Source organism: Struthio camelus, chromosome 3 (assembly GCF_040807025.1).
Source record: "Struthio camelus isolate bStrCam1 chromosome 3, bStrCam1.hap1, whole genome shotgun sequence".
Classification (NCBI taxonomy): Eukaryota; Metazoa; Chordata; class Aves; order Struthioniformes; family Struthionidae; genus Struthio; species Struthio camelus.
Window position 1 is genome coordinate 49,048,052 of NC_090944.1, and position 19,859 is coordinate 49,067,910.

Sequence of the window (19,859 nt, forward strand, 5' to 3'; positions counted from 1 at the left end):
AAGAAACCTCAAAATCCCTTTAAAAATCTTCAATGCTAAAATCCCATATTCTGGGGTCTACAGAGGAAATATATTCTACACATGAATATATGCAGAAGCTACGGTTCTGCCATTCCTGATGTTACAATTTGCCATTTTGATCTCAGAAGTAAAAAAACAAAAAACAAAAACAAAACAAAAACCAAAAACAAAAAGAAAAATTTCCACTTGAAAATAATTCAGGCATTAAGACTACGCACATTAACATGAGGGCAGTGTCATTTGGGAGAGATTCCTGACGTGGAGAAACCAAGTTTAGAGAAGAAATAAGAAGTATACTTATGGCAAAATTGTCTTGGTTCATTGTACTTTCACATCTCAGTGTCAATAAACGCAACTGAATGATAAGATTTATTGTGAAAGACTAATTAATGATTTTTACAAACAATTGTACTATTTCTGAATGTCGAAAGTAGCTTACCCTGCATGAGGAACTCTCCATCTGGAAAAGAATGAAGAAGATGCAGAAATACAGACAAAATGGCCAAAGTGACAGCTGCATACTTCCCGTAGTAATCCATGATTCTGCTGGAAATACAAATAAACCCATTTTTAAAGAATTGTTTTGCTTTGGATACAGTACCTGTATCAAAGCTGCGTACTGATGCAGCGTTCAATGCAAGTAATGGGGACAATTTAGAACCAGGACCAGGACCAGAAACCAAAAATGTAGTACACTGATACACATTTTACAGTCTCAGAAAATTGCCTTCATCATAATCATAACAAAACGGTGCTTTTCTGAACATTAACATAAACCTTAGCACATAAACTTCAAATGCCGTAACTGCCTAACGTTTACGGTAGACTGGATAAAGCCAGCAAACGATTATGGAGAAGACAAAACAATCTGTAGAATCTGAGCCACGAAAAAACTAAGGAAAATATACCATTTTCAGGGAAAATAATTTCACACGGGACGTAATATTCTGAGCCAAGAGTGAGATATTTGTCCATGCACTGACCTCTTTAGTGCCTAAGTCCCCGCAAAGACATTTTTCACTGTCCTGTCCCTAGGTGGAAGAAATTTCCTGTGATCTACGCAATTATAGAAAACCACCCCCCAAGTAACCTTGATGCCACGCGGTTGGACATGTGCCTCTCAGGAAGGCAGCGAGCTCTGGGGCAAGGGGAGAGGCAGAGCGTGCCGTGCTGCAGAGCGCCCCAGGAGCACTGGTGCCGAGGGGCAGCCCGAGAGGGCTTCGAACAGCCCCGGGGCCCCGGCACCACGTCAAGACCTCAGCAAGGCAGCGCAGGGGCAGGGGAACCGGACGGCATCCGGAGTTGCTGCAACCTTCTGGGCTGTTAAGTTTAGTTTTACTGACACAATAAATTGGCTTTTGGGATCCAAGTAACAGATTACGAACCCAAAAAGCTGCTCTGGTATAAACACACCCTGGTTGGCTCAATTTTTTAAAAATCTTTTCAACAGATTAAATTTGTGCTAGAGGGCTATATGCTGCACTATATCCTCTGTCCTTCTACAACTACTGCACAAGGTGAGGCAGCCATAAATACCATATCACGTACTCCCAGGGCAGTTTAATAGAAATGCTGTTGCATTGATCCAGATCAAATCTGTACGGCAGGGACATGCACAGCTCTGATATGACTAACTGAGGGAATCATAACGCTAGAGATACAGAACACAGAAGCTGGGGCTGTGGAAATATCATTCCAAACTCTCTGCTCTTTTTTTTTTTTTTTTTTAATGAATTTACTTTTTATCATTATTGTTCACAATAAGAATTCGTGGAGGTGGAAATGAAATCCTGGTTATCTTCCTGCTTGAATTTCAGATGTACTACATAATTAAAGGCTACACGCAGAGCGGCAGGACGCTCTTTTGGTAACTATGACAGGACCTTTTACATTATTTTGAAGTATTTTGTGCCAGCCTGGTAAGAGATAGGAGTTTGGTCTTAAAGGCTTGTTTCTTTTTTGCCAGAAGACTCCTACACTCCCTTGGCACGACTACGAGGACCTCTCTTTTTGGAAAGCTGGGCAGGATCTGAGTTAGGCTGAAACAACTGTAAAGACGGCACACGCTTTTAGAGATTTTCATGTAATAAACATCTTATTAACTAATGCTACTTTTAAAAATCCAGAATTAAACTGAACTATGAATACACAAAACAAAATACTGAACTGAACTTCAGATCTTGTCTTAAAAACAAGCATCTCAGGCATAAAGCTTGTAACCTTCCTTTTCCAACACTGAGCTTCCTTATTTCACTGGCAATTTTTACATGCCCAGTCAAATACAGTTTTGGTCCACTCTCTCACTCAGGAAACAGAACTTCCCCCTTAAAAAGGGACTTGTTTTCCAGTGCATAGACTGCAGCCCTTCCTTTAGAAATGAACAGGAATAATTTATATCCCATGGTGAAGTAATTGGGTCCATAGAGAAAAGTGCTATAAAAAGGATGCAAAGTATTAAATTCCACATCCGGGGTAATCTGTGTAGATAATAGAGACAGCTAGCTCTCTTTTGTCCAACAGAGCTTGCCTGGACTCAATTTGAGGATTTTGTTTCAAGGTCTTTTTATTGTTGAGACACTGAGCGCGTTCCCACAGAGGGACCTTTCTTGCCCTTGTAGATTACCCTGTGAGGAACTTGCAGTTCACCACTGTCCGTATTCACCTCAAGGAGAGGGTGTTTCACTGCTGGCTGTGTAAAAGTGCGTAGTTCACTGGTTGCAGTCATCCTAACTGGCTGAAACAAACTACCTCAGGTAGCAGTCACAATCCAGCTGCAGCACTGCAGAGCTCCGAGCAGCTACTCACCAAACTACTTACCTATCTTCTCAGAAAGGCTGTCTAAGCGTGCAGATCTCTCTACTTCTGCAGTTACACCCTCAAGCCGTGCCTTAAGCTAACTTAAAACTTGTTTGCATTATGTCTGAGCTGCAGGCAGCACAGACAGCATCTTAAAGCCAAAATCTTGCAACTACATCCTTTGGAAAGTTTCTTCTGTGTCCTCACAGACCACCTGATCCATTCACTTTAAAGACAGAAACTAATACAAGAACACGATGTGCAAAAGACAGATGTGCAGGATAAGGCCTCAAGCTATTAAGATTGATTTGTACATTTTAAATACCGAAAGCCACTGTTTAGCAAAAAAAAAAAAAAAAGAAAAAAAAGAAAAAAGTATTCAGTCTTCTGCTACTTAAGACCATCTCCTCTTCCAGCTACACCAGTCAATGCTGCTACCGCATGACAAAGATTCTCCAGGGAGAGATCATCTGATGCCATTTCTAATTATGAGGAGGACAATAATGCCAACAACAAATAAATTTATCTTGAGATTTGGTGTAGAGGTCATTTAAGCAGGTGATAGCGATCAGAGAAAGCATTCATATCTAACCAAGAAAGACAGATCAGAAGGGAGAGTATGATTAAATGAAGATAGCTTTCACATAACGACAACCTGCTTCTTTTCAGATCTTGCATCTACCCACCAGAATCCCTGCAACAACTACCATGATGATGCAAATGTTCAGATAATGCCTGCTGCCATCCGGAGGAAGAGACAAACCTGAGGTGGTCCAAGGAGTGAAGCTACTTCCCTGGTATGATTATCTAATGGCGTGTGAACCTGGAGCACTGGGATGCGTGCAAGAAGTACACTGACTAGCAGAGGGACACTCCACCACTTCACAGATTCCCAGAGATACATGAGAACGTGTGACTGCTACACACAGGTCAGCAGGGATTGGTTCACTGAGCAAACAGATGTACGAAGCAGTCATAAAAGGTAGTAGTTCAGATTATAGAGGTGCATAGGCCATACCAGGTAGCTTTGAACTCACGACAATGAAGGAAACAAAATCAAAGAGAGGTCCGTGTTTGCAGCAATCAGCAGAAGATCATGCCCAGACAGGAGGCTGAGACCAAAGTTAGGATGAGAAGCACACAGAAAGGGACTCAGCCCCGCGGCTGACCTGGGTTAGCAAAGTGGAAAGGAATGAGGCTTATGAGTTAGAGAGACATGATGATCTCCAGCAGAATGAAGGCACAAAAGTGGAAACCAGCGCAAAGGTGCTGTAGTTAAGGCAGGAAAAAATAAAGCTAGGAGCCTGGCCTGAAGGACAAAAAGGCCAATGAAGTTGCAAAAATGGGCAGCAAAGACCATGGTCTGATATAGGCTTGGTTGCTAAATACAACTAACTTTTTTCCCCTCCCACCTGCACAGCACATCAGTCCATGCCGGCACAAAACAGCCAGGATAAGTGAGTTAAAAGCAGCTTGCATAGAATTCGAAGGAAAACTACTGTTAGCAATTGCGGACATACTGGAAGCACTTGCAAAAGGTATCAAAAAGCCAGTTCAATAAATTTATGCACCTATGCTGTAGTTACTTGTTCCTGCTAGGGCCTTTACCAAAAACCCAGCTGAGTACAAGAAACTGTTTTCTGATGCTAGCTAATAGGCGGTACATGAAACTGGAGATGTGTGGAAAAACAAGTGAGCCTGCACTATGCAGCACTGCATCCCAAAGGGCAGCCGGGGCAGGTACGACCTCACCAGAGCTGCGTGAAGCACTTTCTTTGTTGCAGCCTTAACTTTGGCTCAGCCTTGGGCTTTTACTTTAAATCGCCCTGCATTCAGACAGCCAGTTTCAGCCTAGGCCTCATGAGGAGGCAGACTTTCTGCTCCCCTTCCTCCTCTCAGATCTTTAGGGCAGACCCAAATCAGCTTAATCTGACTGCAGTGAATTTGAGGTGACTGCAGTGAAAACGGGTAGGACAATAAAGAACTGACAATACGGGAGTCTCGCGGGTTCCTTCGCCAAGCCTCTCAGGTTTCTGGGAAGCAGGCTGCCAGCTCTCTCTGCTTGACTGCCTCGACAAAAGTAACCTGTCTCCCTCTTAGAAAGCTGGCCCTTCACGGGGTTAAGATCAGCAGCCTCGTGTGATCCTTCCAAACGTTCCAGGAGCTGAACTGAGTTTGGTCGCGTCTATTAAGCTACACAGAATAAAATGAGCGGGTCCCGCTCTCCAACGAGTTGGACTGTTTTTTAAGATTATTTCACAGAATCACAGAATCGTTTAGGTTTGGAAGGGACCTCTGGAGACCATCTAGTCCAACCTCCCTGCTCAAGCAGGGACCTCTAGAGCAGATTGCCCAGGATCACATCCAGACGGGTTTTGAAGATCTCCAGGGAAGGAGACTCCACCACCTCTCTGGGCAACCTGGTCCAATGCTCTGTCACCCTCACAGGGAAGAAGTTTTTTCTCAGGTTCAGATGGAACTGCCTGTGGTTCAGTTTCTGCCCGTTGCCGCTTGTCCTGTTGCTGGGCACCACGGAGAAGAGGCTGGCCTCATCCTCTCGACACCCTCCCCTCAGATACTTGTACACGTTGATGAGATCCCCTCTCAATCTTCTCTTCTCCAGGCTGAACAGGCCCAGCTCTTGCAGTCTTTCTTCATAGGAGAGGTGCTCCAGCCCTCTAATCATCTTGGTAGCCCTCCGCTGGACTCTCCCCAGTAGTGCCATGTCTCTCTTACATTCACTTTAATTTTAAATTTACTGTAAATTTACTAATTTACTGTAAATACTCTTTTTGGCACCATACAGGTGATGTGATGCTGGCAGAATCGCCTATATTGGGACAAAAATCACGGTTTAACCTCAAGTCCTGTTCTACCCAAGGGCTCAGAGCTGACTAACACATGCCCCAGAGTAATGGAGGCAGCTGGAAAGGTTCATTTACCAACAGGAGACTGACAGCCTTTTCCAAACACCCTGATTCTACCCCACCCTGAGCCTTTTGACCTGGATGATCCGATGGCTCTCTAATAAGATGTCACCCACAGTAATAACACCACAACCCTTGACTGATTATCTGTGATCTTGTGCTCTTTGCTGAAGGCATGGTGGTACTCTCCACCCTATTAAAAAAAAAAAAAACCCACACACAATGTTATGCTTTGGTATATTATAAGAGTTTGAGGTAATCCCAGAGGGAAGTTGTTTAAATTACATTAACTAAAAGGGGAACTGAAATTGCAGTTTTGCGCTTCTTCCATTGAGTCAGACTGTCAGGTTCATATTAAAAACAACAAAGATACCTGCCGATGAAACCTAGATGTGATCTCTACTCTCCTAACGTGATTGTGATTTTGGCTGATGGTCTTATGAATACACCCTTCAACGCATTTGATTTTCTGACAGTGCTCATGATGCTAACCCAGTTAGTATCTATACCAGTTCACTAACCTCACCATCAAATCAAAGGATGCTTTTACTTTGCTCTATTAATTGCTATCATCTTTCTTAAGCTATTAGAACATCATATAATGCATGAATTTTAGTAGATCTTTGAAAAGATGGTACTTTTAAACCTTCCCTAGCCCTTAAAGTGTCATCTCCCTATCTAAAATATTTTCCTTTCTTTTTCTATAACTTATATTATCAGTTATCATAATAAAGACAACTGACCATATATATTTGCAAACAGGTCTTCTTTTCACGTATACCTGAGACTTTGTGGGCATTTTACATTTACCTCATACTCCACTGTATAAGAATCTTAGTCAAATTCTGCAAGTCTGCGTCTTTTTACGAACATGCCAGCCAACTTTGTAATACGGGCATCCTCTGTATTGACTGCATGAAATAATCTAGTGTACTCAGTATAACCTTGGGACAAACCTGCATACTTTTCTATATGGTGGCTCTGATGATGTCATACTCAACCACAGTTAAATATTTTGCATATTCTGTTCACTCCTTTCTAGAATATTTAGCAGTGATGTATAGCTCTGCCACAGTGACAATGAACTAGGAGTGCCAGTGTGCTCTACTTGTGGCTCTATGTCATGTACACGGTCACCTGTTGGCAAAATACTGAAAACGGAATTTTTTTTTCCTTAACATACTTAATCGTGACTGGCAATTTAAAGGCTCTAAAACATGCATTAGTACCACAGATTGTTTAACTTTTGACACTTCGCAGAAATACTACTGACCAGGAGAAAAACAAAAGGTTATTAATGAAGCATTATTGGACCCCATCAGAAATCACAAAAACATCATTATTTAGCTGCAAACATTTTACAGAATTCTAGAACCTAGCGTTTCTCTTACTTACAAGACCAGTTCAACCCCAAGCACAGATATTTTAGTCCCAAAGCAACCTTTTAGGTTAATTTTCAAAGTAAAAACTTTGAGAGAAAGGAAGGAGAATAAAACTTTGGAGAGATGCAGAAAAGACTGTAGAGAATATGGAATTGATCCTCTTCAATAGCAAAGAGAATTTTAAAAGATATTACCTCCCTGGTTCAATGAGAATAAATCAGACAGTTGGGAAGGATGGCTTTAGAACGAGAGCTGTCCTTGGAGCTTAGATGTATGTTCCCAAAACTGAAGGATGAAAAAGTTGCATCTTTCTTTTATACCAGAAAAGTTAAACCATATTCCTCGCCCACATCTAAGCCATAGGATCAACTGTACATTTTGTCTAATGACTGAACATTACTTTATGTAATTACCAGTCCGCTATGTTGATCTTATCGTCTATGTGACTTTCATAAAGATCCCTTTCTTCTTATGTAATGAAAGAAAGGTCAGCTTGTGAGCACAAATTCAATGTCGTAACAGTTTCCTGGGGAACTCAAATATCTAGCATCTGGTAATTTGCTGCAGTTTTCAGTGAACAGAATTTCATTTTAAAAAAGGAAGAGTTACAAAGGTTTCCTAATGCTTCTTAAACTCGATAACTTTTTTTTTAAGAATATAACACATTTCCGCAACAATGGTATTATTTTAGCAGAGATTAAAAAAAAAAAAAAAAGAACAGGAGACATCTATACAAACATTTAAAAGAATAATCTCCATTTGAATTTAATGCCCAGAGACTGAATGCCTGGATAAATATAGAAGGATTAGCTCTTTTAAAAGATAAGATTTTCTGCAGAATCTCATCTTCTTTTCAGAATAAAGTTAGCACAATGCAGGCACTTTTGAAATTGCATCAGGGTTCAGATTTTTAAGGCTTAGGGACTCGAAGTCTTAACTTCCAAGTGACAAAGGCTGTGTCAACGCTGGCTAAAGAAGACAGGTCACCTGTTGTCTTTTGGCACGGAGGTGAAGCAGCATGGAAGGGCTTGCACACACTCAGCTCTTTTCTTTCCCTTCTCAAACATGATGCCTACATCCAAATGCTGGCTGGAAATACACGCTGGCCACATAGGCAGCCCTGGGTCAGTACTGAAGGCCATTCCTGCAGGCCGGTTTTATTTTCTCGTCGTGGAGACTTGAGGGAGATTCATTTCACATCATTTCAGATACCTAAAAGGTAGCTGCCTAAATCCGAGTTAGTCACTCCAGGCTGCCTTTATAGCCAATGGAGAGAGACACAGGCCTAAACAGATGGCCTAAACATCTATTTCAATATGAGATTACGTCACTTTCGAAAAAGTCGTATTTTTCACCATTGAAAGCCTAGAGTAACTAGCTTGGACTACTAACTTTCAGATGCCTTTATTAGGTGAACTAATTCCTACCCTTAGAAACGTACAAATATTTTATAACTTTAGGAAACTCTTAAATATTTAAAGGCTTAAAATTACTTCTTACGCATCTACTTTTGGACACTGTTGCAGACAGGATATTGAAACAGACCAGTATGGCTTATTTTGTTCTTACGAAAATGAGACTTTGGTTCCTGATTCCATTCGTACCTTTCAAAATTTTAGTGTGCAGTTGGATTTGTTGAATTGCATGTATCTGAATTTCTGCAATTTGATTTTCTTGTCCCTTGCCTTGACTCTCATCAAATGTCAGGCCACAATCACACGACCGCTTTGGCCTGGCAGAAGCCTGGAGTGCTGCCAGCGTGCTCAGTCCTGCCTTTCTCCCTAGCACCGCCTTCTCACCCTCGCTTTCAGCTGTGCCTCACAGACCTGGGCCAGACCAGCAAACAGCACCTGGACAGACCCCACAGCAGAAAAAAAAGGCTAGTTTTTAGCTAGATCCATTCCCTAATCTGGCTCACCAGATGATCGCACTGGTGTTTATGCCAGCGCAAGTCAAGCAGTGAGAACAAGCACCTGCTGTGAGAATCACAGAACGGTTGAGGTTGGAAGGCACCTCTGGAGATCATCTGGTCCAACCCCCGCCTTCTCAAGCAGGGTTGCCTAGGGCACGTTGCCCAGGACCCTGTCCGGACAGCTTTTGAGTATCTCCAAAGATGGGAGACTCCACAGCCTCTCACGACAACCTGTTCCAGTGCTCTGAGGACAGAGAAAGCCGAACCATCACTTCCGGTAACAGTCTAGACTCATACCCGATTAACAGGCCCACACGGCTGCTGGTTTAAATTCAGCAACGCCACACTCTTGATTCTTTCCCCAAAACTCTGCTCACAGTAAAACCCCCTACTGTTCCCATCAACACGTCATCCTCTCTGTAACACCACGACTAACAACCTTACCTGCTTCAAGGTGTCAGATATCTTTTTCCCCTCTAATGGTCCAACTCATCTCTATAACAAAGTTAAACTCGAAACAATTGTCACCGGCCTATATTTGGCCTGAAACTGGCTTCTCTTTCAAAACTGAAGATGGGTTTCCACACCCGCAAGCTTGTCTGGATTTCATCCAATGATATCAATTTGTCTAATAAAGGATGCTCTCTCCTCTGTACAACCTTGCATCATTTAATAACAAAAGCATGTTAAAATATGAAAGGTAGTTGGAATATGAAAGCTACCGGTTTAAAAAAAAAACAAAACAAAATCCCCCCTCACACACACAGTTTACTGAGAACTATTTCCCTGAGAGACAGAAGCTTTATATTTGTCATTCAAAGCAAAAAGGATAAAAATTACCGAAATGTATAGAGCACATCTGACTTGACTCTGTCCTTTCATACTTTAACTCAGCTTGTAGACTTGTGGGAAACCTAACCTGACTTGTGATACTTCACAAAAACCAGAAAACTATCCCCTTCATCAGGAAAATAAAGAGCAACTGTATTATGTATTTCATTTGATACTTATTTATTTAGGTATTGTAGTGTATCATCAGCGAGTAACAAGGAAATGTTATATAAAACAGTTCCTTTATTAGAAGAATTCAAATACAGTGATAGCATTACCCCTACAGCATAAAGAAAAATAAAAATGCCCATAATCTGATACTCCTTTCGTATCAGAATGTATTAGGAAGAAATCTTGAGAAGTCAATGGAATTACATTGGCATAAAAGATCGTTTTAAAAAAGCCCCTATTTTTATTAAGAGGATTTTTTACTTTAGCCGCTCCAAATCTCTAACTAAAAATACTTGCTCAAATCTGTCTTAATGTGTGACTGAATAAGAAACGAGAAAACATAGCTCACTGTTTTAAGAGAAAAATAACTTTAATTTATTAAATAGTGTATGCTTAAATTACTTAACAGTATCACCACGGCTTTTTTTTTTTTTTTTAACTCTCTTTTTACTTATGGTGTTATTGTCTATATGAGTATATAGATGAAGAAAAGATAGGTAAGCATAAATGTCAAATTGGACCACCAAACACGCTTTGCCAAGATCAGTATTTTGTTTTCTAGGTCTAATAGCGGCAAAAGTCGTTCTGAGATGAAAAAGGCCAAAGAATTGCTAAAACTGTCAAGTTTCTTTGATGCCACTATGTTCCCGGATCAGATTGGGACTCTATATTAAAGACCTTAAGTTAAACTAACATTTTTAAAGTTAGTGAAAACAGCGTGAGCTCAGCACCTAAATACTATGGCGTTTCGGAACTTTTGGCTCTTCTAGGGGCTGGACCCCTACAGCTCCTTCTCTAGCTTTCTCTGGAAAAGAGGGTTCATTCCACTTCCCTTCCTCTGCCAGATGCTGTCTCAAGTATCTGTTCTGCTTCTCTACTTAGCAATATCTGCTTATCTAGAGGCTGTTTCCTGATGCTGCCTCTTCCCTACTAGAAGAAAGCTTTTCTTCTCAGCTGCTCAGCAGAGTTGCAAGGCATCCCCTAGCACTGGCAGCAAAAGAATGGGAAAGGGCTCCCTGGCTTCAGAAAATACACTCTTCTATTCAGAAGTAACTCCACAGTACCAATAAATAGAACCCAACCCCAAAATGAAAGCGTGGTCAAAGACGAGCAGTATTAAGCAGAATCTATCCACTTCTAATGGGGGCAATACAAATTTGCTATGCCTTACTACCCAGCAGAAAGGACAGTACTGTGCAAACTAGCTTTTCTTATTTCTCAGTGTCACACTCATCAGAACCACTCCTGCCTTCTTTTTTGGTTTTCCTTTTTTTGGAGATGAGCAAATGAGGACAAACATCTGTTAAAATGTAGTTTTGACAGGATTTTTGTTTTGGATGGCTAAACAGGTTGAGTTCTGGAGGACTTTTTTAATAACAATTAAATCATATTTCAGAACTTACTCTAAATGCAATAAAAAACCTACCCTTCATAATTTGTGTAAATTCAGAAAACAAGACTTCCTTCTGAGAACGGAAGCTATGACGGATGCTCACAGTACATCAGAAACTCTTTTTTCCTTCTCCCTTGCAATCTTCCAACACATCCTTGGCTTCTTCGTCCAGATTCGTAGCGCCGCCCTACAAGCGGGCGCAGTAGCCACGGGTCTGAGCCGCACCAGATCCTGCATCAGGGCAGAATCCAGGAGCACTGGTAGCATCTCTGGCATTGAGTATCACGTCCTTTATTTCTGGTGTGATCTTCCAAGAGTCCCTAGAGGACAGAAGCTCTCAAATACTGCAAGCTGCTCTGGACCGACACAGGCAAATTATCAGAACTACTGAAGAAAGATAACAATGAAAGGTCCCAAAGGAATGATCAAGAGCATCTCATACTATAGTGGAGAGAAAAGAGAGATTTGCTGGGGATTCAAGAACAAAAAAAAAAGGTAACAGTGTTAAACAGAAAATCTGGTTGTAAAATGGTCTGAAAATATGCAGGTATTTCAATCTTTCACCAAGTCTCTCAACTCCTTCCAAGTTCGCTCGTAACTGTTCCAGCTGCTGTTTCTCTGTACTCAGAGATGGTAACATCAGCTCAGTAGATATATACTTAAACAAGACTCCCCAAGGAAACGGAAAATGCAGGCTTAGTGTTCTACAATAAACAGCTACCGCCCGCTGAAGTACCTCATACGGTATAATACAGACAGTGAAAGGCAAGTTTTCTGCTATTTTGCAGATGCTTTCAAATGATTGGCTAAAATTCTCTCTCAAAGCAACACTTTTTGGCTTCATCCTACTTAAAATCACTAGGAGCTCTGCCATTATTTCAAGTGAAACTGGATCAGGACTTTTAAGATTAGCTGTTAGTGTTCTCAGGCTTCAGCCAAACATTGATTATTCTGAGATAATAAGGCTTTCAGTATTTAATGCACATAAATAATTGACTGCAAAGCCTCTTCTGTTCTAAAACCATAGCGTAAAGACAGCTCACTAACACGTACCTCTGTTTTTTAAAGGAATTATTATTACAGGCTACAGAGCTTCAGAAATATTGCAATAAACATTATTTTAGTAAAGTGAACTGAAAATTAAAAAACTTAAAAATTCTGCCTCTGAAGAGAAACAGTTCCCTTTTTTTACTGTAATTTGTCAAGGTCAGAATGTTTAATCATGACACATTATACTAGGCAACTTATGGTTACTAATAGGATGATCGCTTCCATTTAGCTCTGTTTTCATGCTTCTTTTTGGAACAGGTTTATTTGAAATCCAATTCCTTTGAGCAGTATTAGAATAGATAATATTACAACTGCCAAAGTACTGTGGAACAGCAAACAAAATGTCATTAACATGCGTGGGTTTGACCTCAAGGGCTTTAAATATTGTATTTCAATATTCATTTTTTTCCTCTACTTTTAATTAATAAAAGTAACTGCACTTCTTATAATGACTAATTCAGCTCACAAGGTCAGGAAGCTATTCCTTCCACGCATAACATTAACATTGTTCAGTTAAAGTAACTAGGTATGTTGGACTACTTCTGAAATACTAAGTGCTTATTTACAGACAGAGGTAAAATACTCAACTAAATATATTAGCAGTCTAACCGATTATATCAGTGGTTATATTCTTGCACCATAAGCGTAGCCCCTGAGAGGTAGATAACATGGGTTCACTTTAAACTTACTATAGTATTTAGCCTTTTTAATGCAAAAATACATAAAAGAAAGGTATTTACCGTCTGAATGGAACATAGCATGTCAGGTTTAGATCTCATAAATAGCCGTGTCAAAGGGAAATGTATACTTCCAGTCCAGTTAAAACAAAGAAGCTTGATCAATAATGCAGGATGTCTCATTTCTACAACTAGCAATTTCAGCAACTCTCATTACCCAATACAGAAATAATTGTTCGTTCAATTACCTGTTAACTTTCTTCAGCCCCAAATCTCAATACTTTCAAATGCTGGCTGTATCGCCTCTTCTTTTAGTAGAGATTTCTACTCTGAATTGCTTTCATGTTTCACAGAACTGTATTTCTTGATTTTTACAGATGAAAGTAGAAAAAACACTTAAGTTCATCAAATTCTAATGAAGTTGCTGCAAGCAAGAAGTAGCTTACAGTGCTGACAGTAAAAAAACATGCACTGGAAAATAACTGAAATGCTAAAAAACAGACACTGGACACAACTGGAAAATGGATTCGGAAGAAAATTTATTTCTGTCACATTAGCAAAAGGCTTGTTACTAGCTTGCTCTTACCCTCTCTGCTGTCACTGCACAGAGAAACCTGTCTGTCAGGTCATTCAGCTGCGTATAACTCATTCACCACACTTATCTGTATTCCCGTAGCACCTAAGAAGCCCACACTGAGACCTAACAGTCACAGTCCTGCCAGGCATTGCCCGAGATAGCAGCAGAGTGCTCTCAATGATCCTGAATATCTGATCATGCTCCTGTGCCCAAAAGCAATGACAGGACGGTGCCCAACCCGCAAGAATTCACAGCCTGATACACGGTTTGGAGCAGCGCGGCCGTTCCTTCCAGCTTCTCCTGTTCCACCTAGGAGCAGGCGATACCTGGGTATTTTTCTGAAGACATCATATCTCAAATTGATGTTCTGGGCTTCACCAACATTTCTGAATGAGGTGCTAGGCCTACGTTACGCAGAAAGTCAGACCCTATACTCACAACGGTCTCTTTCGATCAACGAATCTAAGTGATCCCTTTATATACTTACCTATCCTTCTCGAGGAATTGTGCATAGCATACGTTTCATATTTGTGAAAAACATGCAGAGCAACAAATGAATGGAACTATGGAAGTTTACAGTATGGTATTTGATTATCAGTGTTAGTGATTCAGAACATGGAAAATGGGCTAGTGCGTTATAATTAACTCCAGACTGGAAAGTAAAGCCTACCAATGTTGCCCATCTCCATAAAATTACTTTTCAGGAATAAAAATGGCTTCCGTTTACATAACAACATTTCAACATAGATCTTAAGGTGCTTTGAAAGCTGGATATCGAGAGCTGATTTCCCACGCCATTGAAATTTAGCCACTAGCAAGAGTTAGTAGCCGTTCTCCTCCAGCAACGTTACCTGGTTATTGTTACAGGGCCAGCAATGAATCATAACATCCCAAAGTTAAACTAAACCTCTATGTAAGTAGACTGTAAAGGTCTAAGCTGTAAATTTGGAGGGAGGGAGAAGACAGAGAAGGAGGTCTAGAAAATCAGTACAAATTTAAAAGATGCTCTTTCACATTATTTTGTGGTCCAGGCTATTTCTTACATCAGGCTCAGGTTACAAAACGAAAGAGCTGAGAAAGGATTAAATAAAAGGTCCTAGTTTAAATGGCCTCGATGGAGTGTGTGTCCTCTTTCCAGATACAAGAGAGACAGGGGGAAATGCTTCAGTTCACTGCACTCACCTTCAACGCTCAGGACTAATGTTATTCATGCAAATTTCTATGGATGGTTCAGTAACAAATTTTGTGCTCAGGAAATCCTAAAGCCGTCTCCGACCTGAAACAGGTATTTTACTGGGCTGTTAGAGCCATAATGAATTCCTACCAACCTGCAGTCATTTAAGCTTTTCAGTTCTGTTAAATTTATCTTTCAGCCTAAAGGGACTGATGTCATATGTTTCACTGCACGTGCGCAGAGTGTATGTTATTTGTCAAGAAATATAGGTTCAGGCTAAATTTGACCCTTGCACAAATGCACAGAAGGAGAAAAGATATCACTGTGGGATTCAATTCCCTCACTGTTAGACATCTGCAGTAGAGATCTGGGTAACATCATGGGGTATATCCAAGCTGGTTGTCCAGGCTACCTCTGCATTCAATGGAAAGAATGTTCAGGGCACAATTCACCTAATGTTATTTTTGCACCCTCTTCAGAATGGAACGAGTGATGTCCTACAATTGCTTATTTCTCTCCACCCACTGACTACAGAGGGAGTCAGGAAAACTGACTTGGTTAATATTTACTCTTTAAATGTCCACCCTTGACCAAGTGAATCCAGCCCAAAGCATCTTATGGCTCATATGCAAGGAATTGCTACAGTCACGCTTTTACACTTAAGACAAGCTGAGGTCCTTGCTCCTTCCCAAGTTCTCTGGACTACAGCCCATCCCAGAAGGCCAGGAAGAGGAAGAAGCTGAAGTTTGATCTTAATAGCGTTAATTGCCTCCTGTATTCTTTCCCTTTGTGTTCATCTGTTGTCTCTTGTCTTATTTGGTATTTATCTGAAACAAGGTTAACTGCTTACTCAAACTGTTTGTACCCATGACTAGCACTGCTAGACAACATAGGCATTAAATACCAGTACTCAGCTTTCTTGATGTTAAGAAGGCACCACAACCAACTGCTGCAAATGCAGTTTGTTGTGATGGCAAGCATACTTTCAAAAGCATAATAGCCTTCCCGGAGGTATTCTTAGGTAGGGATGACTTCACAGAGACCTAGAGTCTAATAGGCACAGAGGAGCTCACAGAGTAATACAAAAAGCATTTAATAGTACTTGTTTGGATTTCACAGAAATATTGTTTGAGGTTCTTCATCTTTTAGAGTCTTTGGCACAGGCAGACACTCAGAGACTGGTGAAAAACAATTCAGATGAGCGCCACACAAGTTTCTTCAAGAAAAACCTCAGTCGCAACTCCAGGATGTTGATTTCTTTTCCAGGAGCACACTACACATCATTCCAAGAAAGCAGCCAGAGCATTTGGCTAGCAAGCTAACAGAAACATTTCAGTACCACCGACTGACTGGATTTTTTCCTGGGAATACCCTTTAGGGTTTTTTGGGGGGTATTTCTGAACATTTACAATGCCATATCTAAGTTTTGGATGTGAAATTCAGAGATAGCATTACTTTGGTATACTTTCTATTGGCTACCACCAAACACTACCAAATACAGTATCAGTACACAACAAATGTTAATTATTTGGTTTGCCTTGTTACCAAGCTTAAACATACCTATGAATTTTTTGTTTTAAACAGAGCTTCACTGCAACATGGAAGCAGTAGAGACTACTGGCCAGTTAAATGAGATTCACCACTGTGATATGCTGCAGAACATGGCAATACAACTGACTCATTGAAGCAAATAAGGTCACTAGTTTGCCATTGATTTATTGGTTTAAAGGGTCACGTGTGAAATCATCTCTCTCAAACAAGGAAAAGGGAGACTGAGTAAAGCTCAATGCCAGTGTCTTTGAGCTTTAACAGCTTTAGCTCTTCCATCAATATTACCTTAGTGTGCAGTGAAACAGAGGAAGCAACATCCTTGGGAGTGTTTTCAGCCCTGATATCCGCAGTAGCGTACTTTAGAAAGCACTGGTGGCTGGATTAAGCAAACTACTAATTAGTACTCATAGACGTACGATCAGTATTCCTGAGAGCACAGTTCACAGAATTGTTCTGTGCAAAGTAACTGGACAGGGAAAACAGTGAGTGATTAGTTCAGTTTCCTGGGATGTACCAATGGCCCTGCAAAAACATTCTCTGAGCCTGCATTCAATTTACAGTATAGTCATTTATCCTGTCGTCTATGAACCATTGGTGGGTCGGTCACAAGGTATCTGGAAGGTGGTCTATGAAATGGTTGCAAAAAAAGAGTTTAAATACTATGCACATGCTTCCTCTCCCACTCAAGCAAGCCCCAACTACAAAGTTGCAATCAGTAGCTTCTGCAAATGAGGAATGAGCAAGCACTAACCACAGAGAAAGTGATTCATCAGTCTAGCAAATTAAAGTCTAACAAAATAAAATTGAATGCAGATGAAAGACTGGGAACGAGAAGAAAGCAATCATGGATATGCACTGATACTTCCATTATTTACATATTTGGTGTGTATCTTTGAAGGTATGGCTACAGATTCAGCAAAACTCACCTAAGTAAATCTGAGATTTCTCTGATCAAATGTAGACAACTGCAATGCAATACAGATACCTGAGCTGGCTGTCTAGATTCCCTCAGAATCAACATAGACAAAAAGCATTTTAGACCTATTTTTGACTGGACAGATGCTCAGATGCATGTATCTATAACTGTAGCCTAGATGCCTACATTTGGCCCGATAAAGCTCAGATCAAGCCCCAAAAAGCTCAAGAACTCATTTTTTAGCAGCCTACCTAAATTAATTCCATCTACTCCTCCTCCATTTTAACCATTTGCAACTTTTCTTGGGGCAGTACTACATATACCAACTTTCTGAAAACAGGTTAAACAAAGAAAAGAGCACATGAACTCAGGACATGAACTCAGCGGGATCCAGAGGCACTCTGCTAGCACTGCACTGAGCTCATGCATCTACCTGGTTGTAGCATGGCCCCAGGCAAACACATTACCTTGGTCCCAGAAGTAGTACAGACAAAACAGCATGCTGCCTCATCTGAATTACTAAATTTAGCTGAGAAGCAAGGCACCTTAGCAGAGACACAGAGATGACCTAGTGTAACTGTATTGCTTCCGTATCCGGAACCAACACAGCCTCTATCAGCTTAGGTGTCTCTGCATGTGCTTCGCTGCTGAGTGTGGAGATCATCCGACAAATCTGCCCAAGGTCTAAGACACAGACCAAGCACTTGAGGGGAGGCTGATACATACTCTGATCTAACACTTCCTCATACAACCTGCTCACACCCAGCAGTGACCACGCTCACTTCTGCCCTCCTTCCCGGTCAGCGTGCTCCTGCCTTATATGCAGGCAAGCAGAGAGAGAAATAATTTCCTAAAACAAGACGACATTCAAATATACTACAGGGCATGGGATCATACTAGGTCCCCGATTTAGCAGTTCGCAGCTGTTTGCAGAGGAGTCACTGGTGTTAAGTCTCATTAACTTCAGTAATGCAGTAAGTGCCAGTGATTTCAGAAGCATTTAAGCATGTACTTTTACACATTGGCTGAGCAGGGGTGTACAGAAGCACACATGCTTTGCTGATTACAATTTTTTTGACACTGAGCACACACTGCAGAATCAGGGAGGGGTGTCAAGATCGTCAAGGATAAGCTTAGAGCCCAGCCCCAATCCCACGATATTAATACCAGAGTAAGTTAGAGGTTTAAGTTAGCGGGCTTTGACAAAATTCACCACAAACGTTCAGAGAATTAGCTGAAGTAACCTTTGAATTACTAATGAACACTTTTAAGAAATAACAGTGAATGGGGAAGGTTCTCAAATCCTAGAAAAGTATTAACGTAATACTTAACTTCTAAAATGATAGAGGACATAGAACATTTTATATCTGTCGGTCTAACTTTTATCCCTTGAAATAGAGCAAATTATTAACTAAAGAATTTGTAAATACCTGGAAGATGATGATAACAAATTTTTAAAAGTCAAAATCGGTTTGTCAAGAAAAGAATTACCCTGTCAGAGAGGGAGATTAGCTTCGATTGATGTAATTGCTCTAGCAAATAAGTGGGAAACAGCAGATATGATGTATCTTGACAAGGATGAGCTTTTGACACTGTCCCACACAACATTTTCCTAAGTAAGCTAAGACAGTATGTTCCAGAGGTAATTAGCAAACTGGTAGGTGCTCAGCATTTGAAAAATTGTTCTCATAGTGCAGTAATAAATGGTTTGCTGTCAATCTGAGAGGAGACACCCCGGAGTTTGCCCCGAGGCCGGTTTTATTGACCACTTCATTGACGATTTGGATGGTGAAACGCAGGGTGTGCTTCTACAGTTTGAGGCTGACATCAGGGTAGAGAAAGTTGCAAAGTGCTTTGGAGGATGAAAATAGCATTAAAAATAAGCCTCAAGAATTTGAGAAGTGGATAAAAAAAGACAAAGCGGTATGCTTTGGAAAGAGAAAACTAATGAGGGAATAAAGTTAAATATAGGATAGGAAGTGTCTGTGCAGACAGAAAACCACGTGGGAGATCACAAACTACAGAGTCAACAACATAATATGTGACACAAAGAGTAATTACTCCACTTTACTCGGGTCTGGTAAAGCCCCAGCAAGATTACTGCATTCAGGACTGGTCACTGTACTCTAAGAAAGATAATACGAATCCACTAGGGTGGAAGCACAACAGCAAGAGGAGTTTAGGAAATAAGATCCATGAGAAAAGCTGAAGGAATTAGGCTTATAGATAAAGGAGTAAATTTAGAAATGAGAAGATCAAGGTGGAAAGTTATAGCAGCACTCCAAAATGTAGAAAGTTACCATAAAAGACTTGCTGGCCATTGTTCCACCATGACCATTAAAGGAAGAACAAGGATCAGCCAAAATTGCAGCAGAGATTTAAGTCGGGTTTTACAAAAGCATTCAGTTAGGAATGCAAAACACTGAAGGCCATTTTAGAAGCCGTGAAATCTCTTCTCCAGAAGCCCTTATCCTACTTCTT

At 40.7% G+C, this 19,859-nt stretch overlaps 1 protein-coding gene across 5 annotated transcripts in view; it reads right to left on the reverse strand.

The window, feature by feature from the left end:
* CGA (glycoprotein hormones, alpha polypeptide) overlaps positions 1 to 19,859 on the reverse strand; it is a 34,420-nt gene that overhangs the window by 6,522 nt on the left and 8,039 nt on the right. For 2 of the 5 annotated variants that reach the window (XM_068937731.1, XM_068937729.1), the window contains one exon: positions 461 to 567. In XM_068937731.1, coding sequence (XP_068793832.1) covers positions 461 to 560 — 100 coding nt within the window. In that variant the 5' untranslated portion in view covers positions 561 to 567. Of the gene's footprint in view, positions 1 to 460; positions 568 to 7,320; positions 7,402 to 19,859 lie in introns of those variants that run through there. The other 3 variants (XM_068937732.1, XM_068937734.1, XM_068937730.1) reach the window with 3 other exon arrangements.